Raw genomic sequence first — 26,773 nt, 5'->3', positions numbered from 1 at the left:
TTGTGCTGTCTCCCATAAGAGTTTCCTAAAGATTTTCCTCTACAGGTACATTAAAAAGCAATCCATGTTTCCCAGATGTATTTCCTGATGCTCTCAATAATTTAAGTTTATTTCTTCTGATTTGAAGATTTGCTGGAGATAGCACTGTGGCTAACAAAATAGAGACATATCATGCTGCTGATTATTAGGCAAATTCCCCACTGGTTTAGGTTCTGCTTACTCAGACTAAACTGTAGATTTAGACAACTTTTGATCTTTATTTGAATTAAGATTTTGTTCTAAGCCTGATTACGTGTGTTATAAGTATGAAAACCTCAAAAGCTGTCATCTTATAAAATGATGCCCCTGATTTAGAAGGCAAACCTTCATGAATAGATTAATTACTAAGAGTCTAGTATGCTTGACTCGAGAGGGAAACAGACTGGACAAACGAATAACTATCAGGTAGCAACCAGTCCTGCAAGTGTGGAGTTTATTACTCTGACCCAGCAGCAGTGGGATCAGCCGCTGCCAGGTAATGGTTAATTCCTCCAGCCTTGGGAATGGGTTCCCTATTGGGAGCAGCTTTTCCCTAGCAGAAAGTGCAGTGCTTAAGATAGTCATATCATGACAAGGGAAAACTGATCCTTCCCCAAAGGCAGCAAAAATCACCTGTTTTAGACCAGTATCAAACTCGTTCTGTTGACAAGGCCAAGTTTCAATTTTTATTGGGCACAAGTAATACATATTTAAGATGACGCTTTCCCACAAAACACAGCTGAATGCCCACTGATGTCAAAGGAAAGTCTGCACAAAGATGAGGGTAGTTTATTACCACCCCTATGGAATAACTAAGATTTCAGTTGTTACATTCAGTATCACAATGAAAACTGCTTCCATTTAGGTCCACTTATCTCTCTCCCTTCCCCCCCCCGCCCCCCCCCCCATAGTCTTTCTGTGCATATCCCACTTTATAGCAAATCCCAATTCTCCTCCCATGGGCTTCATTGTCATTTCACTGAAAAATAATTAATATCTAGGCTCCTTTAAAAATCTCAGCCTATAGTGTTTAGGTTACCAAATCCCACTAAAGTTCTAAGGAAACAGGGTCATCTAAGGTTCCTTTGCCTAATGTGGTGTTAGGCTTTAACATTAATATACAAAGAGGATTAATGGGAAGCATGGAGTTCACACCTTAAAGTGGTTGATTCATGCTGTCTGCACACTCAGGAGGAACGCATTCTATCACTGGACACTCAGGTCATAATAAGAAGGGCTTGAAACTTAAAAAAATCTTTAGAATTGAAGCATGACATGCAGACATATAAATACATTATGCAGGCCTGATCCAATCCATAGGCTCTGCTTAATTTTAGTCTGAAGTTATTTTCTTAAAGAAATCTTAAATCACAGTGTCAATAATATTATTTTTGCCATTTTACTTTTGATTTGGCTCCAACCAGTCTCTAAATAGATTTGTTTTAAAAATTAAATGCTATTTCAAAGCAATTGAAAAAATGTATATCAAAATATCACCCCAAACAACTATATTTTGGTTTGTGGAACTAAGCATGTTTAACTGCAAATTCAATCTTAATTTGTGTTTGCCTGATCAGTTACTGTACCTTATGCATCCCTTTCTCTTCTCTGTGCAGGATTCAGTGCCCCTAAGGTTGAACTGCTTCAGTGACTCATGGGAGTGGTAGTATGATTGGGCTGCCTTGTTCCTAGAAAAGGAGACATGAAGCACTTGACCTACAATCCCACGAAGGTAACCCACAGCAGCTCAGAGAACTCCTTTTCAATGATGAGCTGAGCCAAACTGAAATGTTTCAAGAGGAGTATCCAAGTGTTCTGTTTTTATTGAAGATTTCTTATTTACAATTTCAAAGTTAAACTTCTACATTTTATTCTGTGAACAATTTCACTATTTTGTCCCTTTATCCTGATTTGGATGAAAGAGGAAATGTATGCATTTTCCATGACAAATGCCAATTGTTGATTAGCTCCAGTGTTTACACATCAATATTTTGATTTTACAGTACACTTGATACAGTTCGGCCCTTATTTACACTTGTGCATCTCCACTGAAGTTAACCGAGGTGAGGACAGACAAAAGTGAATATATTTCTGATATTGTTTGTGAATAACAAATTTTGAGCCAGCTTTTTCGCACATATTTGTTCCAGAAGGGTTGTTAAATTTGACTTGAGGATACACTTTTGAACTACTTATTTTCACTAATAATGATAGATATTTCATTTTGTATGCTACTGGAATTGCAACATTACACATTAAACCATTTGCTAAAAATTAACCACAGCAGATGGTTAGTACCAATATTTACAGATTCTTTTCAATACCAGGGTAAATATAATATTTTAACTGCATCCAATTCACTCACTGTGGATAGTCACATCAAGCTTATTGCATTGGGGTGCCAGAGCTTGATTCCAATTGGGCAATGTGAAGGTTTACAGCTTTAACCTAATCCTACTCAGCAGCAGTGTGCATCCAGGATTTTGACAGAAAAATGGTTGCTATATTAACCTTTTAGGTTAAAAGGGTCATGGAACAATATAGGTTTCCATAGCAGTCATCAGGAAGAAACCAGAGTGCTTTTTCCAAAATGAGATTATTTAAGGCTGTTGTCAAGTCTCTGATTCTACAAAATATGATCTGCTTTTCCCAGGAAACCATTTTTGCTACACCTTTAGCTGATTTGAAATTAAGCTATCTATCCTCTCCTCACCCCTAAAATCACTCATCCTGCCTAGAATGCTTTAAAGAATTCCTCATACTACTTAGCTAAACCTAATCTCCTCTTCCCTCCCCCAAATCTAACCTACAAGTGAGAATTTCTGTAATGCATCTTGTGGAACAGTTTTTTTTTTTAAAGGAGTGATTGATATGTAGTAGGACACTTGTTTGCATTTGTAATATTGTTTTCCTCTTCTTAGCAGTGGTTTTAAGGAGTGGCTAAGGAGAACATTATTTAGGTAATAATTTTGCTTTGGAAAAAACCTGCTTTTTCATTCAAGTCTCTTCCATGCTTCATTTGTTCATTAATAGCCATTCTAATTAGCGACAGCAGGCACAAATAATTATGCAGATAGAGTAGCCTTATGTCCTCGCCCCCTAAGCTATGGGAGGAAGGTCAAATAAGATCTTACAAGGCACAATACAAGCCTTTTTTTAAAAGAAGGTTATTTTCTCTGCTTTATATTTTCCCCTCCCCTTCTTCTGTGCGCGCTGTGTCTGTGCTTTGGCACTCAAGACTGAAGAGCGCTGAAGGATGGACCCACAAGCAGCATGTTACCACAATTTTCCTAATAGCTGGAAACCTTTACAACAGGCCTAAAACCTTGTTTTACCAACCAGGCCAGCACTCTCCTTGTTTTCCAGTTAGTGTCCTCGTGTGCGTAGCTCAGCCATAGTACAAGGTGGCGTCGGAAGTTTCCAACGCTCAGAGATAGCAGTAAAGCGACCCTGCATCCCAGCGCAGGCTAGGAAGGGGGAGGGGAGACAAGTAGCTCACACGCCGTGCTAAGTGTCACCACCACCACCTCAGTGAGAACGCGAGCTGCGATCTGGGTCAAAGCTCAGCGCTGCCGCCAGCAAGGTAATTAAGCGCAGGACTCTGCCCCAGGCTGGGATTTGCTGCGCGTCGCAGGAGCGCCGCCAACCCAGCCGCCTACACGCGGGATTGCTCTGCCCCGGGCGAAGGGAGCAGCCCGCGCCTACCACAGCCAGGCTTTGGGGCTAACTGGCCCCTCCACAGCCCCAGCCAGCGCGCTGAGGAACCAGCGGTTCAGGGGCCACTCGGCGGACCCCCCCCCCCCCACGCGCAGCACAGCCCAGACGCGGGTCGCCGGCTGGGCTCCGACGCGCTCTTGGCTGCGGGACAGAGCCACGTTGCTCCCCGCAGCCAACCCGCGCCAGACGTACCCAGCGCGGGGCCGCTCCAGGTACTAGCTCATCGCCTCCCTCCCGCACCGGCTGCCGCAGCGCCTCCGCCGCCCAGCCAGCACGTGGCGTCCAGCGCAGGCGGGACCCAGCCCTTAGCAGCCATCGGCTCGGCTGCCCTGAGCGGGGCTGACCGCCCCATACTGGGGGCGAACAGGAGCCGGGCTGCAGCGCCGCTTCCATTACCGTATTTCTTTGCTGCCGCGCTCAGTGACGCTGCTGCTGCTGCTGCTCTTTCTTCCTTCCCGCTCCCCCAGGCTTTCCCAGCGGCGGTCACCGGGTTGAGGCCGCGGCGGCCCCGCCTCCACATTCCATTCCCTAGATGGTGTCATAGAAGGCGGTGGCGCCTGCCCCACCCCCTTTTCCCACCACGCGAAAGGCGCGCCCAGACTTGCGAGTGTGTTACGTCGCCAGAGAGCGCCACGCCCTCCTTCGCAAACTAGCCCCCGACCGACCACGGGCCCCACCCCTCGTGCTGCTGAGTCTCACGCACGGCAGCTGCCGCCGGGCCCGTTCTATTTATGTTTGTAGGCACTGATTTGCATAACTCCGCCCCTGCCGTGGGCGAGGCAGCAGGCACCGCCCCTTTGCCCATAGATGGCAGCGCTGGGCGTGGCCGCCATTCCGGCTGTCGGTCGCTCTCTTCCTGGTGCCGTTTATAGGGTACAGCCACTTCCGCTGTCTGCTTAGAAGCGGCGCGATCATGGCGGAGCGCGGTCAGCTCCCTCCCCCCGCTAAGCGCCTCTGCTGCAGACCTGGCTACGGCTCGGGGTGCAGGCCGGGCCAGCGGGCGGGCGGCGGCGGCCCCGGCGGCGGGGCGCTCTGTGCCGGATCTTCCTCCGCGGCCGCCGCGGCTGCCGCCCTGGGGCTGCTGCCGCTCGGCAAGACTCAGAGCCCCGAGTCGCTGCTGGACATCGCAGCGCGCAAGGTGGCGGAGAAGTGGCCCTTCCAGCGGGTGGAGGAGCGGTTCGAGCGGATCCCGGAGCCGGTGCAGCGCAGGATCGTGTACTGGTCCTTCCCCCGCAGCGAGCGGGAGATCTGCATGTACTCCTCCTTCAACACCGGCGCCGAGGACCCCGCCGCCCCCGGGGGGGCCGCTGCCAGCACCGCGCCCGGCGGGGCCGCGGACGCCGCCGCCGACGAGAACCGCCTGCCCTTCCGCAGGGGCATCGCTCTGCTCGACGGCGGCTGCGTCGATAACGTCCTGCAAGTCGGTGAGTCACTCACCGGGGAGCCGGGCCGCGGCCCGTCTCCGGCCCAGCCCCGCTGGGATCCGGACAGCGGGGTCCTGCGGGCCTGTCACCCACCTGTAATCCCGGCCCCGGCCACAGCGCCGCCCCTCCCTGGCCCAGCGCCCTGACCCCGGCCAGCGCTTCCTTCACCTCCGCTCACCTAAACGCGGCGGCTGCCCCCCCCCCCCCAAACCGCCCAGCCCCGATAGCACGGTCCCTGCAGCGCTCTGTGCCCCCTGCACCCCTCTCGCTGCCACCCCGGGATCCAGGCCTTGTAATTTCCTCTCTCCGTCCCCTCCCCCGCAGCCAGATTGCATGGCTCCTTCACGCCTCTCCTCGGCATCCAAGGCCAGGTTACAGGCGGCTTCTGCCCGCCTAGCAACTGCCCTTCACAGCTGCCCTCGCTGCACTCCGCATAGCGCCTATTTCCTCTCCTCCCCCGTCCCGTCCCTTTAACTCTGGTCCCACTCCCCCTTGCGCTCCCCCTCCGCCCGTAATCCCGGCCATGCAATCCCACCTCGCTCTGTCCCCTCCCTCCTCGCACCCCCTCCCCCCCGCCGCGTAATCCGGGTCATCCTCATAGCCTGGGCCACAATAGAGATGCCAAAGTCGCCGCCGCCGCCTCTGCCCCGCAAACCCGGGAGGGCGAGGAAGTGAATCAGCAGAAGCAGCCCCGGTGGGGCGAGGGAGGGGCAGGGATCTGTTACCTACACACCCCAGGAGCCGAGTTGCGCGGAGAGGTTCGGGGCCGTGTCTGAACAAAGGCTCTTGCAGGGGAGCAGCGGCAGCGATGCGCGGCCGGGTTGGGAGCTGCTGCAGACAGTGCAGCCTAAGCCTGGGGCTGCCTTTGAATCACCCCCGGTTGGTTTTGCGGGGGGAGGGGGGCGTACCGTGGCTAGGAAAGCTGCCATAGAGCGGATCCAACTCTGGCTGCCAGGACGGAAGGGGGGAGCTGAGCGATGGCAGGGACGAGGGGGAGTTGCTGTGTATGGAGGCGGCGGTACATGGGGTGCTGCCAGTTGCTTTGGGATGTAGCTGTGTTCCTCGCTTCATGACAACAGCGAAAGGGGAAGTGCTGTTCTTGCCTCTCCTGGAACAATACTCCCCACACCCCCGCTGCTGCCGCCTGCTGCTGCTCTTCACCCTCTCCGGGAGATAGCGCTCTCTCGATTTAACTCCTCCCTTCCGAGTTAGTTTAAAAGGCTCGGGGGGTGGGTCTCCTCCGAAGGGATGAAGGGAGGAGGAAGAGCAGCTCTGCGTTGGGGGGGAGGGGCTAGTTCCATCAATAAGAGTGCTGGAGGAGCTCCATGCCCGGCTCATATTTTCCTGCGGGTCTTGGGCACAACAAGGGAAGGCTGCAGGCTTCCCGTCCTCCTGTGCTGCCTGGCTTGTTGTGATGGGAAGAGGATAAACCAGCCCCTGATTTGTGATGGTGGGGGAGGTTTTACAAACCTAGTAATCCGGGCCCTGCCGCTGCCGTGGGAAAGAACGAGCAGATGGGTTACAATTTCCCTAATAAAACTTCCGAGCAGGGTGAGGTTCTCTTCTGCTGAAGCTGGAGCTCTCGTTTTGTTGTGTTTAGCTGCCTCTATTTGTGATTTGCGCATCTCGAATCGCCGTGAGGCAATTCCCTGTGGTGGTGGAGGAAGAAGACCTGGCACTTTGTTCTCATTTTCATGTTTATTTGTGTCCTTTTCAGTTTTCTGCCAGCCCCCGAAAAGGGGAAGCCAAACAAAAGAGGCTCTTTATTTCTTTTCACTGCCTGAAAAACAGTGAAGATTTGACAAAGGGGAAGAAGGGACTGATGACTTAAAGCCACACAATTCCATTTTCCCTCAGACAGACTTGCATAATCTTCCCCAATATGCAGTTTAAGCCTGAGCTTTTTTCTCTTCCCTGTCAAGCTATCAGTTTTTGAGGATGGACGTGATGACATTTTTAAATGGACTGAAACTAACAGGGCAGTTCACATTCCCTCTTCTCTCCTGCTTCTTCCAAATAATTTAAAACAAAAATGGATGTTTCCCCCTTTCTTTATGTCTTGTTTCTAAAGATTTAAGGGGTGTACAGTTTCTGAGCCCAGAGGTTCACTAGAACTTAAGATCTGTTCCATACTTTTGGTTCTCATGTAATTTTGCCTCACTGCCACCCTGGAGAGAAGTCAGTAGTTTTAATCCTGTCTGCAGTTAATTTGAATTCATATATACTCTACAAATCTGATGTCTGCGTGGTTATGTATTTTCCCAAGGCACACTCTGTTGCTTTTTCTCTAGGCTCAGTGCCCTTCCCTTCTGCCTAAAGGGAGGTTCAGCATTGAGACATTTCAAAAAAAAATCCCTAATTATGTTTCATCTTATTCCTGGGTGTCTGTCTTTTTCCAGAGGACTGAGGAGCACATCTGTGGGTCCTCACTGGCTGCAGAACCTGAACCTAGTATTTTTATATTGTCTTATTTTTGTTTCGTTGGCAGTGCTGATAATCGCCCCCCCCCCCCCCCTTGACTGTGCTTGATTCTGCTTGCATGCAATGAGGAATGACAGGAGTGCATGTAGGGAGGGTTTCTTGGCTGATTACATTTAAGCCAGGAATTCACTGTGAAAATAAAGCCAAGGGGCGATAAATAAAAGATGCAATCTTCTCTCGGAGACAGACACCCAGCATGGGCTTTGCTTTCCTTGCTTTCAGAATTGGAAGAGGCCTCAATGAGTAGTTGTGAAAGGGCGGGGGGGAGTAACTTTTTGTATAGCCTCAAAAGGGGAGGGGCAATGAGCAATGTTGGCAAGGGTCAATGTGAAGAAAGAAAATACACATAAATACAATTTAACTTTTGACTGCTGCTCTTGGAACACTTAAACACATTTCAAACAAATGCTATATAAACTGTTGAAAATACAGCTCTTTTGAGGAAGCTATTCAAAAATAGCAATATCAAAACGTGTACTTTGAAACACAATGTAAATTGTACTAACGGGTGGAGTTCTTGTTTTGAAGGGTGTAGTAGTATAACTCTTAGATGACAGAGTATCTCCAAAGTACTTGTGTAATTTGGGAACATTGTGTCATTGGGGTTGGTAAGGATTTTGTATTTGAAATGTTCCTTCCAGAGCACAGAGGTGTAGGAGCACAAGCAATTCCACTGCAATGAGTTGTAATGACTGGTAGAATGGGGTTGGCTTCATGTAATGTAGCAAAATATGTATCACAATACTGAGCTTGTATAAATGTGAATATGCTGTGTGCAGTATGAGTAACAGAAACTTTGTACATTTTTTCAACTATGCTTTCCAAGAGCATTATTATTGGATGAGCCATATTTTTATTGCATATCATATATTAGTGTTGCAAGTAAAACAATTAGATTAATACAAATGAATGAGAGATTTGCTAAGCGAGCGATGTAAATTTTACTTCAGTGCTAGTTAAATGGAAAATACTTGTTTCTGAACATTTCATTTTTAGTCAAACTTTAGGAACATTAAGTTGAAGAAAATTTATTACTATGGCAACTTGTTTTCAATCAACAGATGCGTATATTAGAAGCATTCAGTCTATCCTACCAATTTCTTTTTTAAATACTTATCATTAGGTGCCTTTTTTTAGGAAGAACCTCTATTTTTGCAACACCTTATCTCATATCTGTTTTTTAAAGAACTACTTCAAACAACTACATATTTTGTCAGTTGTGTAAGGGCTCTTTAATAATTGGAGCAGAAATCTTGAGTATCTATTACTATCTTTAAAAGATAGCTTAATTTAGTCCAATGTAATTTTAATTTATAAGTATAATTTATTTCAAATGGATTTTCTTAAAAGAGAAGCTGTCAGTTAAAATCATACTTGGGTCAAGCGTGAGAGTGAGGATCTGAGAGAATATGGATAAGAGCTTGAGGCGGAGGTGGTTTAATAACAAAACATAAGAGAAATGAAACATTTTCACTGTAAACAATTTAAATCATTAAATATTGCTGAGCAGTGTTTGCAATCCAAACATTACAACATTTTCATTGTATATCAAAATCTGGAAGGCAGATTGACTGACTGCCTAGAAAATAAGTTTTCACTTGGCCAACCTGAAAGACATGCCAAAAGCGAGAGGAAAATATAGATGGTGAAGTGTAAATTTGATTTCTTAATCTGTTTTCATCTATGGTCAGTCTTATGTCTGCTTTATATAGACCCTTGCTTGCTCTCTCTGGCCTCTGTTTAAGACCTTACAATAATTTCTACAGAAATGCTGAGCAACAACATAATCACAGGAGTAATGCCTTTAGATAAGAATGGCAGGGGGATGAGCCAAAGGAAGCACTTCCTGGAGAAGAAAAAATGTAAAGGACTTACAATATCAACATTAAACAAATGTTAGAAATGTGATAAGCCTGCAACTCAGCTTATTTTTCTTTTAAAAAGGTTTACTTCAAACAATGTCTCTTCATTGCAGAATCTTGGGTTTTAGAGAGAAATACAGTGAGATGCAGCTGGAGGAAAGTAATTATTTCCAGATAAACTTTTACTTTGATTTTCTTTAGTGTAAAATAATCTGTCAGTCTCTCTATATATTTCCTTAGTTTGGTTCTGAAATAAACTTCAGATGGTCTACTTTTTTGTTTTTCTTTTACGGAGAAGACATTCTTTTCTTCTGACTTGGATGTGTTTTTTATGCTTCATTATTTTATTGCTAAAGCTTAATAAAAAACTACAAACTTGAGCCTATGTGTAGTAACTACTCTAAAAAAAGAGGTCAGGTTTTTTCACCTGGAATGGAATGTTTCATGAGACTATTTAAGTAACTTCTTTCTGTAGAATTCTGATGTAATTAAATATTTTTATAATCAACAACTTTCAAATGATTTTATTAATCTAATGGATCAGAATCTTTTCTAATTTTCTGCTTTTGGACAACTTTTCTAAAACCCAACTTAGAATCTATGAGTTTTAAGGCCAGAAGGGACTGATGTGATCATCTAGTTCAGCCTGCTGCATAAATATTGGCTGTAGTACCTCTGCATTAACTCCTGTTTGAACTAGAGCACAATTTTGTAATCTAATCTAGATTTTAAAAATACCTGTCATGGAGAATTCACAACAATCAGTGGTAAGGACTAATTACTGTGTTTAAAAGTTGCATATTTTATTTCCAGTCTGAAATTGTGTGGCTTCAACTTGTCTGTTGGATCTTGTCATACCTTTTGTCTGCTAGATTGTGAAAACCATTATCAAATGTTAGTTCCCCTTGTATATAGAGCCAATTTAAATTATAGAGCCTGTTAGATAAATGTCATTGCCCTTGTTTCAAACATTGATTGTTTGAATTTCAGCTATGTTGTGTTGAACAACTTTTTGATTCATTTTTTTTTAATGAAGTGCCAAACAAACTTTGGGCTCATCTAAACTACTCTAAAATGTCAGAGGAGGGTATGCAGATTCTGCGGGAACTTACTTTTGCAAATTCTTCCAATCTTACTTTTGAAAGTGGAGCTTTCGAAAGTGAAAGTAGTTAGGATGCTGCTTTTTTGATGAACTCCCCCCTTTTTTTGAAAAGCCGCTCTTCCTCAAAAAATGAGGCCATAAACTCTGGTCATCTGCAGAAGCGGGCTGTGCCCAAGAAAGCTCATGATACCATCTATACGTTTTGTTTGTCTATAAAGTACTACCAGACCATTTGTTTAAGTTTATCCTGTACAGACTAACTCGGCTACCCCCGAAGCAATAAAAAAAGAGTTGAGACTTTTAGTTAAAGTTCCTGCATTGTCCTCGTATATGTAGTAACTCTGTGTCCGTCAATGTCCAGGGGGAAAAAAGGGAAAGAGAAGACTCTCTTACGCTTCCTGCTATCTTCTTTAAGTGAGTAATGTTTCTCTGCTGACCTGCCAAAAGATATAAGCCAGGGTTTCTCTAGAAATCAGCCTGATGATGAGGTTCTAGTTAGGAATGAATGATTAAAGGAAATTATCTATACTGTGGTACCAAAGTACCTGGGTGTCTGACGGGGGTGGGGGTGGCGGGAGGGATTCTGTTTAGAGCAAAGAGTATAGTTAAATTTGGAAGATAACATTTTTATTAGTAAATGCCACTAAACATCAGTTTCACTGTACACATACAAATTAGTGAAAAATATTTCCATAGATGATCGAAATTTACAGATAAGTGAATAAGGGAAAATGCTGTTGAATATTTGTTGTCTCAAAGGGAGGAAAAAATCTAAATGTATTCAAATTTCCTTGTTAGGCTTGTAGTGTAAGTTATTGATTAGGGAGCAAAGGAATTATTTTCTCTCTTTGTGAGTGCAAACATTTTTTTAATGTGTTTTATTAATTTTGAATTATTTCTTGTGAAAGCATTGGTGTGTACAGCTTTGCAACAGAGGATTATTAAAAATGGAAAATTAGATTTTTTTTTTAAATGTGATAGGTCAGTTATTTTTGAGTGTACATCCAGTTATTTTTCAAGTCATTTTTGAAGTGACAATAACTTTGCCCAGAAATAAAGCTTACTGTTTAATGCAGATATTGATGGTAGTATGTGTGTCTTTACACACAAGTAGTGACACTGTGCTATTAAAGACAAAGCTCAAGTGCTTTCTTTTAAACAAAAACAACATAATCACAATTTGTGTGTAACGTGAATGTAGACTATAAATGTAGTCTATAAAACTGGCCTATGCATTTTTAGAAATATATTTTATTTGGGTTAACCTGATGAAAACATCTGATATGTATTATAGTTTAAGATGCAAAGGTTTACTTATAAATTATTCTTTTTCTGCTTCTTCCCTGGCATTCCTAATACCGCATAATCATAGCTCTGATATTTGAGAGACAGAACCTGACACTTGGATTGGTAGTAAAATGTTTCCCAAGCTTGAGTTGTTCTAAGAATTTCAAGATGAAAATTTTCATTATAAAACTTGCATGTGCTCTCTCTCTCTCTCTCTCGCTCTCTCTCATATATTATATTGAAGAAAATACCAGCTCTGCATCTGATCAGCTGTTTTGATATGTAGCAATTCTTGAACCATAGCCAACTGTTGTGTCAGCAGCTGATTCATTTTTTTCGCTCTGCATCTGACTTTCAGAAATGAGCAATTAAAAGATAAGTGTGTGGCTTTTTTTTTTCTGGGGTGGGCACAAGTTAAGAAGCTATTGAACCCATTGAAAAGTCAGGGAGCTAGATAAACTAATTTATTTGAAATTCAGTGACTTTTAAAATTTGTTTTTACATATTTTTCCATGTATGTAACCTGATAAAGTGAAATATATATTGAGGTTTAAATTGTGCAGTGCCAAACCTTCCTTCCTCCCCCACCTCCCCAACAGAACAGTGAAACTGGCCGCAGTTTGTAAAGGATGATCTGTTTTACAAAATGTTTCTACATAGCAGGTTAATGTTCCTATATAATCTACCTAGCTGATCCAGTTGTTATGCAACAACAATTCTTGATTGTAAAAACAGCATCTCAAAATACTGGTGAAAATGTATCATAAAGAAATTGGAGAAACTGGCATTGAAACTTCTTTTATTTTAGAGGGAGGGATAAGCTTGACTACCTGAAGAACTGGCAGTAAATAACATAGAATTAAAGTCTTCAGATTATGAATATGCTGTCTGTGTAAGGAACTTGTACAAAGCTTCCATGCATAACAAAGGGTACAGATTAAATGTGAATTCTGATTGCCTGGAATGCAGTCAGCCTGACAGCATGCAAATACTTGAGTACTGTCCAATAACTGCTCTCATTGTTCAGGGAAGTCTCTTTGTGAAGCTTCAGTTTTTCCTCTTGGTTTGCTGTCTAATACTATCTGTGCATGTAAATGTTTCTCTCTTTATTGGATATGCCTTTATCTTTTGACATGGCTTCATAACCATCATTGACCTGGATCACTGGAGATGTCTGCTGGTGCTTTGTAATGTAGACTTGCATCCACCGTCTAGCAATATGCCAATTAATATGATTTACATGATGTTCTCATGATGCATCACCACATCTTTCTGAAATTATGTAGCCACACATATAGGCTTTGGTTTTATTGTCTGAAATGTTTTAAGTTCAAGTGCCTGGAAGATTTTTTAAGAGTAGTCACCAACTTAAATAATTTTATTCTTATTTAATTTCACCAATCATGTGAATAGACAAGATTAGTAATTTTAGTAGCTAAAGTTAAGTTTATAGAATTTGTTTGTGTTTGTCAGAATGGGTAGAAAAGCCTTTTGCATGCCTTCTAGTTTTGCAATTGAATGTAATTTAGTCTCCTTTTTAATGCAGCCTTTATACACTAAACATACCTCCTTTGAAAATTTGAGAACATAGTCTGAAGCACGCATCTTAGGCAGAGGAGAATCACATTTAACTACATTTAAAGCATATTTCCAGGAAATTATTCTGAAATGATCTGCATGATCACACACTTTTAAAATATGAGCTTAATATTTTTTTACTGAGGCCTACTTCTTGTTGTAAGTCAGTGCATTTGACAGTCTTTGAAATAGCTGGAAATTTTTGTATTGGAAATGCATGGGCAATGGCTGAGAAGGTCTGACATTAATTGGAAGGATGCAGTAGAACCTGTCAGGAAGTTTAAATCCATACTAGTAGAGCTAGCTGATCAGATAAATCAGAAGCTCATTTACTGAATTAATGTGCTAAAAAGTCAGGTGATTTACCTCTTGTCCTGCCTTATTTAACAACCTGCCTATTTACATAAGTCATCTTTCATTGTTAATTGGTGTCAGACCTCTAATATGTTCAGGAATTGTATGAAAATATGTTGTGGGGGAGGGGAGCATATTAATGAAATAGGAATTAATATACATTTATTGTGTCTGCTTCTTTTTTGTTGTGGTTTTTGGCCAATTGTTAATTGCATTCAACTAATGACTATGGTGACTGGAAAAATCAAATCTTGCATAGTTTTGTGAATTCTAAGAAACTTGTACACATGCTAAGGTGAAATGTTAGGTGGTTACTGATAGACCCAATAGTTATGCAAATACAGTGCATGAATTGTGAGCTGTATAGACAGCTCACTACAATGTCTAATTTATATTGCTTAATGAAATACAGAACATGTAACCATTTAAATAACTGGCAAAATTGTTTCATAAAGCCTGAAAAATAATGAAATTACCGTCTGCTGTGTGTGTGTGTGTGTGTGTGTGTGTGTGTGTGTGTGTGCACGTGCACACTTGTATTGAACAATTGGTGTAGGTTGTGTCTTTCATATTTTTAAGGTTGGATATTTGGTTTCTTATGTCTGAAATAATTAGATTAACATTCCTATTTCTCCTAAAGTAACTGCTGTGATTTTTAATCTCTAGATTTAGGCCTGATAGTTTGACCAGTTCATATAGAATCAATGCATATTAAGCAATAAGTAACTTGGCTTATATTACGTTAGTGTGAAGTAAATGCAAATGGTGTGTGTTTTAGCTTATTTTACAATTTTATGATTTTAGAGCTTCAGACACGTTTCCCAACCTGCAGTTCTCAATAGAAATGATGGTGGAAGAAATGACATGTTAACAGTTCATTAGTCAACCAATCTTTATTCAACATGTGTCTACAAATATTCTCCCTGCAAATTTGTTTAGAAAAGGCAATAATCATTGAAGGTTTATTACAAGTACTACAGTAAGCTACTGAGTTCTTATAAAGTAGTAATTGTAATATGGTACTTACCTCCTTTTGAATATCTAAGGGACATAATTCATTGATCTATTGGGAGGGTGAGAGAAAGTGACTTTGTTAAAACATAAATTAATGTTTTTAACCAAACTTGCACAGAGAAACACTACTTTTAAAATATCTTCTATCTCTATACTTAAGACCCATCCTGCTGAATCCACTGTTCAGAAATAGGGAAAGTTGGCGATGTACATACAGTATTTTGCTTAATGTACTACTTCATTCAGTACATTAATCTTAATACTTTAAAATAAAAGATGTTTGATACCTACTTGGATAGTTGGCTTTATTGTAGTTTCAAAAACTAGTTCATTTCTTCTATTGATTTGGATTGTAAACGGAACCTCACAGAAGGACTGTAATTACTGCCTTTAGTTTAGAGTATCAAGTTGATTATGTTTTGGATTGACATCTAAACTTGGTATAGCTAGGTTATAATGAAAGTTGATGCATCATTTTCACTCTAGTGCCTGTTAGTACAGAGGGATACAGGAAATAAAAACATTTACAATATTAGCTTTTTTTGTATGGTCAGGCATTGTATGTCAAGTGATACGGTACTGATCAGTATTAAACTGGTGCGTTCATTTCAGGCTACTTTAGCTGAACATGTTAGTTAGGCAGAAATGGCAGTCAGTGACTGGTAATGGGAAGCCAGACTTATCAGATGGTTGATTTAGCCTGATCACATAAGGCAAGTGCGAGGCAGGGGAATGATTTGGTTTGTGCTATTAAAATGTATAAAAAACTATTCTGATTACTAAACCCTGTCAGGTAGAACTGTTATTTTACAGTTCTTACTATATGACTTGACAGTAGTATTTTAAAGGCATGAGGGCAGGAACAGAGAGATTTAGGAGTTAAACCATTGTTGCGGGATGGGAGTTGGAAGAAAAAGGTAGTGACATGTTGGACCTTTCATAACTAATTGTCTCTAGTGTGTGGGGTGAGTAGTGTTATCTGTGGTAAGAAGTGATCAGAGAGGGGGAACCTATTAATTTCAAAGATCCCACAAAGAGCTGGATTGAATGAGGGGCAACGTTGATCTACAATTGATAGCCAAATGGAAAAAGGGACCACAAAGAAATTAGAAGCTTAGATTTTTTTGTTAAAAAGCATAAAACAGGCTTTTTAACACTGAAAAGACTGCAAACTGCACAATGGAAACCCCACAATGCAAACTCCATAAAAACGGTTTTAGATTATAAACATAAAGTAACATGTCTTTGCTTTTTTGGTTTCTATTTGCAGAACCACAGTTGGATTGAATAAGCCTATTTTCCTGCCCTTCATAACTTACTAATTTTAGTTTAACTTCACTGTGATTTGATGGCCAAATATACCTATAGCTTATCAGAAGCAAAACCAAAACTTGTACTGAGCTACAGTCACTGTTGAAGTTGTTAACACAAAACCATTAACTCCATTCGTCCTTGTGTTTGACATCAAGCTTTTTGCAGTCAGATCTATGTTCATCTCCTTTCTCAGCAGGTTGGGGTGAATGACTTAAAATAAAACTGTAAAGAGAAAACAGAGAATGTTGTTTCCCACCCTGTTTATCTAATTTATTCTTGTTTATTTTGAATAGTAAGTATGATTGTAGTGCCCAATGTACAGATGTAAAGGGGTATCTGGTTAACTGGTAAGCATTGCCTTAAGGCTGCGTTTCTCAAACTGTGGGTCGCTAGCAACTTAGAGGGGGGTCACTGTATCAGAAAGTTTGAGAACACCTGCCTTAAGAGCATGTGTACATGTGTAACCGGTTAACCAGTGCCTAGCCAGCTGGGCCTGCTACACCACAGGCAGGGGGCTGCTCCAGCCCACCTGGGCTAGCCATGCCATTTGGGCGGGGGGGAGTCTGCTCCTACTCTGGAGCAGCTTGCAGGGTTCTGTTAACTGGTTAAACTTAACATTTAACTGGTGAACTTTTTAACTGTAATTTTATATCCCTATCCCAAAGGTCCAATTGATGTGGTGAGTGGCACTGTGCAACAGCTCCCTCCACAAACTTGGAGAAATCCCTTCCTCGAAAAGCTTTATAGACAAATCAATAGGCAATGGGGGATATAAAATAAGTAAAGAAATTCAGCAAGGAATGTCCAACTTTACTAGTTTTAAGTACTGTTTATTTTTTGTCGTTATACGTAGAGATAAGGAGTGGGAAAATGTCCAGCCATGATCGGCAGGGTAGCTCTTCCATCACAGTACCCAAGGATTCTTAAGAAGGACAAGATGTGGCTGTTATGATTTTTATCAGAGCATTATCTGCATAGATAAGTAGCAGGGTAGATTGATTTTTGGTGATTTAAATTGATATTTAAAAAAAGAGATGTAAACTTATACTACTTCACACTTCAAAAAATGGTGGCAATCTAATCACTAAAACATGTCACTTTACAGCTCAGTACAGCATTTTACAACATCTAAGAAAATATACTTTGTGTGAATTTTTGTAGATAAAATATTTTTGATTAATTTAGGAAATAGTACATAATATGCATTACTTGTGCCAACCTGCAGATGCAGCAGCAGTACATTAGGAATGGTAAGAACTAAATCCTACACAAACAATAGCACTTATATTTTATTCAACTACATCTTAAATGTTACATAAAATATTTTCACATTTGCAACGGGACCAGTCTCCAGAATTGCTGTCTGAAGGTTGTCCTTAAACTTTTTAATTTTCAAATATTGACTCCCAACAGACAAGTCCTCAGAACACTAAATGTACAGTGTCCATATCCTTAACACGTCTACAAGTAGCTCTCATTTCCCCCCCCACTCCCCCCCCCCCTTTTTTTTTTTTTTTTAATGCTGATCTGAGTCCAGGTTACCCAAAAAGCAAAGTCTGTGCTTCGAGAACACTTAATTGTGGAGTAGCCCCATTGAACACATGTATAGGGTGGTGTTCCTTTGGGAAAGTTGAGTTTTATGCTGAAGCAAAATAGGGAATAGACTTATACGATAACTATTGTGGTCTGTGACCATGATGTTCCAAAATAAGAGGCATGTATTATCTCTCTCTCTAAACAAAAGTTTTTCCTGACAGCAACAGACTATCATCACGCTCTCACACTCGGAGGGAGATTGGCAAGTGTAGTGAGCATGGGGTGCAGTCCACTGGTATAATATAAAATAAGAAAATAACAGTGGCAACTCTATTACTGCAGCTTTCTGTACTACAGGCAGTCCCCGGGTTACGTACAAGATAGGGACTGTAGGTTTGTTCTTAAGTTGAATCTGTATGTAAGTCGGAACTGGCGTCCAGATTCAGCCGCTACTGAAACTGACCGCCAGTTCTGACTTACATACAGATTCAACTTAAGAACCCCAAGTCAGCTGCTGCTGAAACTGATCAGCCGCTGATTCCAGGAAGCCCGGGGCAGAGCAACTGTGCCTCGGGCTTCCTGTAGTCAGCGCTGGTCAGTTTCAGCAACGGCTGACTTGGGGACGCCTGGGGCAGAGCCGCTGGGGTGCTGCTGGGTTGCTCCAGTAGCGCGGCTCCTCGGCGCTACTGGCCCAACCCAGCAGCACCCCATCTGCTCTGCCCCAGGCGTCCTGATTCAGCCGCTGCTGAAACTGACCAGCAGCGGCTGAATCAGGACGCCTGGGGCAGAGGGCTGGGGTGCTACCGGGTTGGTCCAGTAGTGCCCAGAGCGGCGCTGTGGGACCTACCGGCAGCGCCCCAGCTGCTCTGCCCCAGGGTCCACAACAAAAGCCTGGTTTGCTGGGGGGGGGGGGGGGGGAGCACACTAGCTGCGCCTCCCCCCCCCCCCCCCCCCCAGCAGACCAGGGACACGGGGAGCAAAGCCGCAGTGGCGGGGTGCCTCGCTGCTGAGGCTTTGCTCTGGTGTGGGACCCGCTTTGCTCATGGTGCCCCTGGTCTGCTGGAGACGGTCCCCAGCAGACCAGGGGCACCGCGAGCAAACCTGCAGCCATGGCGGGGTCCCGCGCTTCTGAGGCTTTGCTCTGGCAAAGCGCGGTGCCCCTGGTCTGCCGGGGCTGCTGCTTTGCTCCCGATGCCCCTGGTCTGCTGGAGACGGTCCCCAGCAGACCAGGGGCACCGGGAGCAGCTTTTCTCGCCCCAGAGGTCAAGGTGGCTGACCGCTGCCTGTGAGCTCCGGGGCAAGAAAGCCCCGTTCGTAAGTTCGTAAGTCGGGGACTGCCTGTATATACTTGGGTAATAGATTGTAAACCTAGTTAACTAATTAAACAAACCAAAAGGATTAGCTAAGCTAAACTTTTTTTTTTTTTTTTTTTTTTTTTTTTTTCCCCTAGCAACATCCAGCATAGCAAATAGCTGGGGAATTTGCTTGTTAAATCACACTTGTACTAAAAGGTATAGAGAGAGTTTTGAAGAATGGCACGTTGCAAAGTTGATCCACATCATATATATTTTTTCCCAATAAGCAGTCTTCCTTACGATTCATTCTTGCTGCTAAACCCTACATAATCATATTGCATTGCTTACACTTGACAGGTTTTCCTTTTTTACCCAGGGAATGGATTTCTTCAAAATATTTCCAGATAGGGTATCTCTTATACCTTGAATTCATGACAGAAGTGTGGGGGAAATAGCGGAAGGTGTGTTTGCTGAATGTCTTCCCTCTTTCTTTCCAGTTCACTCCACTTTTCCTTTCTATGCTTCCATCCTTTCCTATACACTGTTTCTCTTTAGATACTGTCTAACTAACTCCCATGCCATGCTTGCCTAAGTCCACCACCACCACATAAGCACAGAACAGAAACAGGTCTGTCTTTGCATATGTTAGTTTGCTGAGGGACAAATTCAAAGCCCAGAACTTTCAAGAAGCAATAGTTGACTAGAGGAACTAATTCATTTTGAGAGACCGTAAGTGTATGTGTATTATGTTTCTGATTTAATTGTAACTGTTACTTTTAAATGAGAAATTTAGTGTGCTATTGATTTTTTTTTTTAAGTAAAAAAATCATTGCTTTTTTAATTTACCCTTTTAGAGGTAGCATGGGGCAAAGTATGGAGCTATGTAAGGGAGAAGCTGACAGAATAGTGGACAGAAAAGTTGGACAGAAGGCATGGGATTTATCTCTTAGTAGCTTATTACATCAGATGGGGTCAGACTAAATAAAGATGGTGCTTTCAAGTGAAGCTGGAAAGGTTTTAGTGGATGTGGCGGTGAAGAGCAAAGAACCCCAGAGGAGGCTTATGTGATCAGTGACAGACAATATGGCCAGCAGCATTCACAACAGGATTGAATGAAGTAAGGTGACAGTTGAGGACAGAAAATTGGAGGTTGATACGTGAAATAAGGGCTTGGGCAAGAGTTCAGGTTGCATGGATAGAAAGGGAGACTGTATTTTGAGGTGTTGTGTAAGAAAAAGCACAGACTTCAAAGTATCTTGAATGTGGATTCAGTAAGAGGGCAGAGTCCAAGATGGTACCCAGCTGATGATCCCTTCCCCTCCCCCCCCCCCCCGATTGGTAGAATGGTGGGGCTGTCCAGTGATAAAGGTTAGAGAAAAGATATCAAGGGCTTAGTTTTGGCCTTGGACTGTTTAAGATGTGATATCTCTTCATGGATGTCAGAATGAGATGCTATGTTGGATAAAAGGAGACTTCCAATCGGTAACAATGGACATGGTGAGTCATCATAAAAATTGTAGTTAAAGCCATGCTTGTAGTGAAGAGCACTTAAGACAAGGAGAAGACATAAGGATAAAGTCATAAGGATAGAGCCTTAAGGAAGACAAACAGAAATGGGATGGATGAGGATGTGCCCTCGAAATCAGATGCTGATGGTGATTAGGGACATGGATGGAGAACCACAAAAACTAATGCAAGTCAGAATTTCAAGGGGTGGTCAAATGATAATCATTGAGAGGTTTGGGTGCATTAGATTAGATTACAGCCCTGAAAGTTGGCCAGGAAGTTAGACTTTAGTTTCAGCAGAGTGTAGAGTGGACATGAGATCCAGGGTCAAAAACAGAATGGGAAGAAAGGCATTTCTGACAGCAATAGTAAACCGCATGTTTGAGGTGTTTCATCATGAAGGGATGAGGTGGAGAGAGTGAATAGTTTGAGAGAGAAGTGGGGAAGTCCAGAGGATTGCAGGACTTCTGCTGGAGTTGCTCAGCAGCATCAGAATAAGAACATAGAACGTTATGATCAGGATGGTGGTGCTAGCATTAAGATGGGGAGAGGAGCACAAGAGTTAGTCCATGAGTGAGGAGAAAGAGAGCAGAGGTGAATCCATGAATACCAAAGGACTGAAAGCCACAAAAAGAAAAGGTGGTAGGGATGTGAGAAATGGTGGCGATGCGGTGGTCAGAAGAGGAAGCAATAATGGAAAGAGTATTCCTTCCATGTTTAGTGAAGACAGGATCAATGCCCATTCCTCCTCCCCCAAGCCTGTTTCATGAGTAGGAGAGCTGATCCATTGCTGTAGATCAAAGCTGGTGCTAGTCTTAAACAGACCAAAACATTGCTTATGGCCTTGAGAAGCACAGGGGGGTCCTATACTAGTGTGTGGGGTTGGGCAAAAATATGATTGGGGTCCACAATGAACTGGGACCTGCACTGTAAGGCAAAGAAACAGGACAGAAGGGGATCAGATGGGATGCTGGTATCAAAATGGGAAAAAACCGAGGACAAGGTTGGGGGAATAGAGATAGGGCAGGGGTCCACAATCTTTTCAAACAGAAGAGCCAAACTACATCAACATTCAGAACAAGTGGTCCACAAAGAGCTGTATAAGAATACCCATTTGCATGACTGAAAATATACAACTTAATATTATTGATAATTGACATAATGATTAATAATAGCAGTCTTTATTTAATGTGACTTCTGCTGCATCATTTCGCACATGTATTTGAAGTTTACATCATAACTGATCAAATCCAGCTTCATGGATGCATTCAGCTGTCTTCTGTCAATCTTACAGCAGGGGGCTGGGGATGTTGGAGTGCAGGAGTCTGGAAATGTGGGAATGCAGGATTTTGGGGATTTAGGGTTATGAGGGGCTCAGGGAAGGGGTTTCAGATGTATGAGGGGCTCAGGGTTGGGGGAAGGGAGGGCGCAGGAGTGTTATGATGCTGTGACCAGATGGAGTCTGGTCAAGGAAAGGAATGGAGGAGGTTGAAGAACGAGAGGGTGGCTGCAGAGACTGTGTCAGAGAAGGGAACTCCAGTACCATGTGAGAGCTAGGTGAAGGATGGAAGAAATCATCAATGACGAGTTCCTCATTTATTTTTGTTTTTAATATGGAACGAGCGTTCCAGAGGAGTTAGAATTCTTCAGAGGTCATCACGTCCAGTGTTGTGCCCTCACAGAAGTACCAAGGACTACGGACCATGGAGATCATACCTGATGATTGTTTAACCTGTTCTTAAATATCTCCAGTGATGGAAATTTGACAACCTCCCTAGGCAACTTATTCCAGTGTTTAACCATCCTGACAATTAGGAAGTTCTTCCTAATGTCCAACCTAAACCTCCCTTGCTGCAATTTAAGCCCATTGCTTCTTGTCCTATCATCAGAGGTCAAGGAGGACATTTTTTTCTCACTCTTGTAATACCCTTTTAGATACTTGAAAACTGCTATCATGTCCCCTCTCTCTTCTCTTTTCTAAACTAAACAAGCCCAATTCTCTGTCTTCCCTCATAGTTCGTGTTTTCTAGATCTTTAATCATTTCTGTTGCTCTTCTCTGGACCTTCTCTCATTTCTCCACATTTTTCTTGAAATGTGGTGTCCAGAACTGGACACAATACTCCAAAGTGAGGTCTAATTAGAGTGGAAGAATTACTTCTTGTGTCTTGCTCTCAACACTCCAGTTAATGAATCTTAGAATCATGTTTGTGGGTTTTTTGTTCTGTTTTTTGTTTTAACAGTATCACACTGTTGACTCCTATTTAATCTGTGATTCACTATGACCCCTAGATCCCATTCTATAGTATTCCTTCCTAGACAGTCGCTTCAAAGTATTCACTGATTGGGTGTCTTACTCTCTCACATTCAAAAGCTTTATGCACAGAAAGTACAGGGCATCCACCCAAGACCATTACCATGCAAAGGCTTTGGGAGAAGAAAATAGAGGAAGAATGTTATGTATAAGGGCACTGTGAGGGGAATCCACTTTTTACTGTGGATGAGCTTACTTCATACTTGGGGGAAAGCTGCCAGGGGGAAGAGGAAGCAGTTGCTTGGATTCTTTACTCCTGCAGATGTCTCATTCAGATCCTTTTCACTCTCTAATGCTGGAAGTGTGTTTCTGTATTATCAAATAAAAACTTGTTGAGTTTAGAAGGTAGAAAGGAACTCAGAAAAAGTTTTGCTAAACTTAAAGGTAATAGCAACCATGCGTCAGTTTTATTTTGTTTTGCTGAGAGCAAGGTCTTAACTGTCACAAAGACTTTGTGTATGGATGCATTTCCCCGCCTGCTATTAAAACAGACTTTATAAAATCTCAGTTCTAAGTCCTGTAAAGAGCCTGGCATTTTAAGGTTTGTTTTGTAATTAGTTATTAAGTTGAATTGCTTTATCACATAAAAAGACAAACACCTACCGACATTTTAATGTCTGGGTTTTGCTAGAATTCCTGCAAGTAAATTGTTTTTAATCCCGCAAAAGTCATGCCTTGTATCTGTCCATTACTGCACATTACACAGGTTAAGGGACCAACATCAGTTTTTCTTCTCTTTCCGGTTTTACTTCTTCCACAGCTCTATCTTCTTATTGCCCTGCGCGTCCCCCCTCTTTTTTTTTTTTCTCCAGCCCTTTCTGCCTGTCCAAATCTTCATTTCATCTTCTGCCTCCTTCTCTCTCACAAGATCTGTCTCAGCATTGGTCATGCCTCAATCCCCAGTAGTCTCTTTGTAACCTCAGACTTACCATATTTTCCGGCGTATAGGGCGACTGGGCGTATAAGACGACCCCCTATCTTTTTTAATTAAAAGATAGGGTTTCATCTTATACCCCAGCGCCCCTCCGCCTCCTTTGCTCCCGGTGTCCCTGGTCTGCTGGAGATGGTCCCCAGCAGACCAGAGGCACCGGGAGCAAAGCCGCCAGGAGCGCCTGGGCTTGACCCCCCCCCCCCGCCGGAGCCCCTCCGCGGCTTTGAAAGCCTCGGGGGAAGCCGGCGGGGGGGCATCCCAGGCGCGCATGGGCTGCCCCCCCGCCGGAGCCCCTCCGCGCGGAGGGGCAGCCCATGCGCGCCTGGGATGCCCCGCCGCCGGCTTCCCCCGAGGCTTTCAAAGCCGCGGAGGGGCTCCGGCGGGGGGGCAGCCCATGCGCGCCTGGGATGCCCCGCCGCCGGCTTCCCCCGAGGCTTTCAAAGCCGCGGAGGGGCTCCGGCGGCGGGGCATCCGGCGTACAAGAAGACCCCCGATTTTTGGGGGATGTTTTTTAACTTCAGAGGTCGTCTTGTACGCCGGAATATACGGTAATCCTAGCCGCCAGGCTTTTCTTCTCTCTAATCTTCTGTAGGTAGGCCATGGGTAGGGAAGTTAGGGTAGAGAACATGGCAGTGGATATCTGCTATTCCTGATCCTCCATTGATATAAGTTAGCACTGCCTACATCAGCCTTAACTTTTGTGGTGGGTCCAGCTGGCTCTGAATAGAGAAGCCATAGCATTGCGATCCCTGTGAGTCCTCCCTCTTTTTTGCTCTCTGAGCAGAGTTTCAATGAAATGGAGAGACAAGCCCAAAATTCCTAACACTTCTTTGTGTCCTCTGCCATCTCTCCATCCTCAGACTGTGTGCTATGTTACTGATAATCTTGCTACTTTCCTGTTCTTGTCCAGGCCATTTAGTGTTCTTTAAAGTACACCAAAGATACAAGACATTATTGCCCCTTTTGAAACTCAATGAATGAATCAATTTGTGGACTATCTAGAATTCCTTTGTTTTGTATAGCAAAGTGTGTCCACCTGTGCACAGCTATTTCCTCTGTTCATCTCAAATGCCTTAGGTTCACAACTGACCATTGCAGATTCCTGTAGAAGCCTCTAACATTTGCATTTCCCTTGAACTCTCACAATGATTATGACCGGGCAAGCAGTAGCTTTTAGTGATGATGGACTCCGGGTTATCCAAATATGCAGTCTTTTCAGGAAGCAGCTGGTTCAGTCAATGTCCTTGTGTATATTAAAAGCCCTAATGATAATAGTGACTGGGAATAAAAGCTGGTTGACTGGTTCTCCCTTCTCCTTACGGTGCCTTCTTTTTGGAGCAGACATAGAAGTGTTTTATCTCCACATAGTAACAACAATCAGGAGTAGTTGATCTAGATCCATAACTGTATCTACAGCATGGCTTTTACCAGTATAATTACATCTACAAAAACTTATAACTGGTACTTATATATTTTTAAGAATAATCCATCACTTAGGAGTTCTCAGAGTGCTTGGGTCATAAACGAATTGAATATTATAAGAGTAGGGAAGGTGTGTATAATTCTTTGACGTGCATAGCATGTGCCTAGTACACTTTTGCCTTAAAGCAAATAACCAGTAAGTCTAGTTATTAATCACTCCCTCCAGAGCCAAGCATTGGAGGCTCTGCACCACCGGAATGATCACTACGTGTGGTTTACTCTACTCGTAGGTAGTAATTATTTCTTGTAACATTTGAAGTGTGTGTGGCATAATACCTTCTGGCTCATGTGTGAACTTCTCACATGAAATTATAGAAATGGTTTTCTCTTGTCCTTTCAGATTACCTTGGTAGCTCTGGGGAATTAGAGTAATCAACCACTGCAGAAGGCAGGCATTTGAGTTGTGCGGGGGGGAGGGAGAGGCAGGGTATATGTCATGCACACTCATTTTTATCTGTGTATTGTGAATTTTCACCTTCAGTTCTCTGGGTTTCTTCAAAAGCTGTAGCTTTTGTGCAGTCAGAAAATACAAATACTGGTTATTTGCCTTGTTTAATTTCCCAACATTTCCCATTCTTTGTGGCAAAGGCAAGACTACAATATAGGTTGAACTTCTCTGATTTAGCAACATCTGTGGTCCAGCATGATTTTAGTTAGTTAGATAAAATCATAGAATCCTAGGGCTGAAAGATCTCAAGAGGTCGTATACAGCACCCTGCCCAAAGCAGGACCACTTACCATGCATGTGGCCAAGTTTCTCGTGGTCCAATAAAATGTGTTTACAGCCACTGTGCTGTTTAGCTCTAGTTTACTCCTAAATGTCTTCCAGCGGCCCAGCAAGCAGTAGAAGTGTTGGTAATGCTGCTATACAATATTGACCTCCCATGGTTTGGCAAATTCTCTGGTTTGGCATTGGTCAGGTACCAAGAGTGTCAGACTAGAGAGATCCAAACAGAATATTCTCTCATCCCAATGTGTAAGCACAACTATAGTTTCTTTCTGTAGGGTGCTACTGAATCTTAAACATACCCACACCACACGGAAGTTTTTTGGTGGTTTTTTTCAAGATAATTTTGCTCTTTGAGGTCCATTTCTGCTTTGAAATGTGACCAGGTAAAAATGGGCATCACCTTAGACTGATATGTTCCATGTATATAATCATTCATGTCTCTGATAAAATACATGGTCACAACTTTTTTTTTTTTTTTCCTGTTAGCCCTGCAGGAGTATAGTTCAGAGTTAGCTGGATTCTTTATCCTTGTGCATCAACAGTACTGTTCATTGTACTTTGATCAGTTGCTCCTCTGCAACCATACTGAAGGCAGTAGGGTACAAAGGTCTAACAGAGGCATTACTTTACTTTCAGGATCTCCATTACTGCAAGTAATGCATGAGAAGGAAACAACCCAGCATAACTAACAAGGGAAAATCTTATTAATTTGTAAACGGAGCACTTGATGCAAAGATCGAGACTCTAAAATGGCTTTGTGAGGCACTACATTTCAAAGTGGTATAATGCTTGAACAAAATGTTGTATAACGGGCATAGTATGTTATGATG

The 26,773-nt window shown here is 42.9% G+C and overlaps 1 protein-coding gene and 1 long non-coding RNA gene across 5 annotated transcripts in view; one reads left to right on the top strand and one right to left on the bottom strand.

The window, feature by feature from the left end:
* The window catches only part of LOC102453032 (uncharacterized), a 91,530-nt gene extending 87,094 nt beyond the window's left edge, over positions 1-4,436 (bottom strand). For all 4 annotated transcript variants that reach the window (XR_012905029.1, XR_012905028.1, XR_012905030.1 and 1 more), the window contains exons 1-2: positions 4,132-4,436; positions 1,605-1,706 (exon numbers count right to left, since the gene is read on the bottom strand). This is a non-coding gene — a long non-coding RNA (uncharacterized LOC102453032). The remainder of the gene's footprint in view (positions 1-1,604; positions 1,707-4,131) is intronic.
* Positions 4,437-4,515: 79 nt separating this feature from the next.
* Positions 4,516-26,773, top strand: part of ZSWIM6 (zinc finger SWIM-type containing 6) — a 182,151-nt gene continuing 159,893 nt past the window's right edge. Inside the window, exon 1 of the mRNA XM_075932863.1 lies at positions 4,516-5,159. Coding sequence (XP_075788978.1) covers positions 4,649-5,159 — 511 coding nt within the window. The 5' untranslated portion in view covers positions 4,516-4,648. The remainder of the gene's footprint in view (positions 5,160-26,773) is intronic.

Source organism: Pelodiscus sinensis, chromosome 6, assembly GCF_049634645.1.
Source record: "Pelodiscus sinensis isolate JC-2024 chromosome 6, ASM4963464v1, whole genome shotgun sequence".
NCBI lineage: Eukaryota > Metazoa > Chordata > Testudines > Trionychidae > Pelodiscus > Pelodiscus sinensis.
Note: the sequence above shows the minus strand (reverse complement) of the source record. Positions and strands in the feature narration are given on the sequence as shown.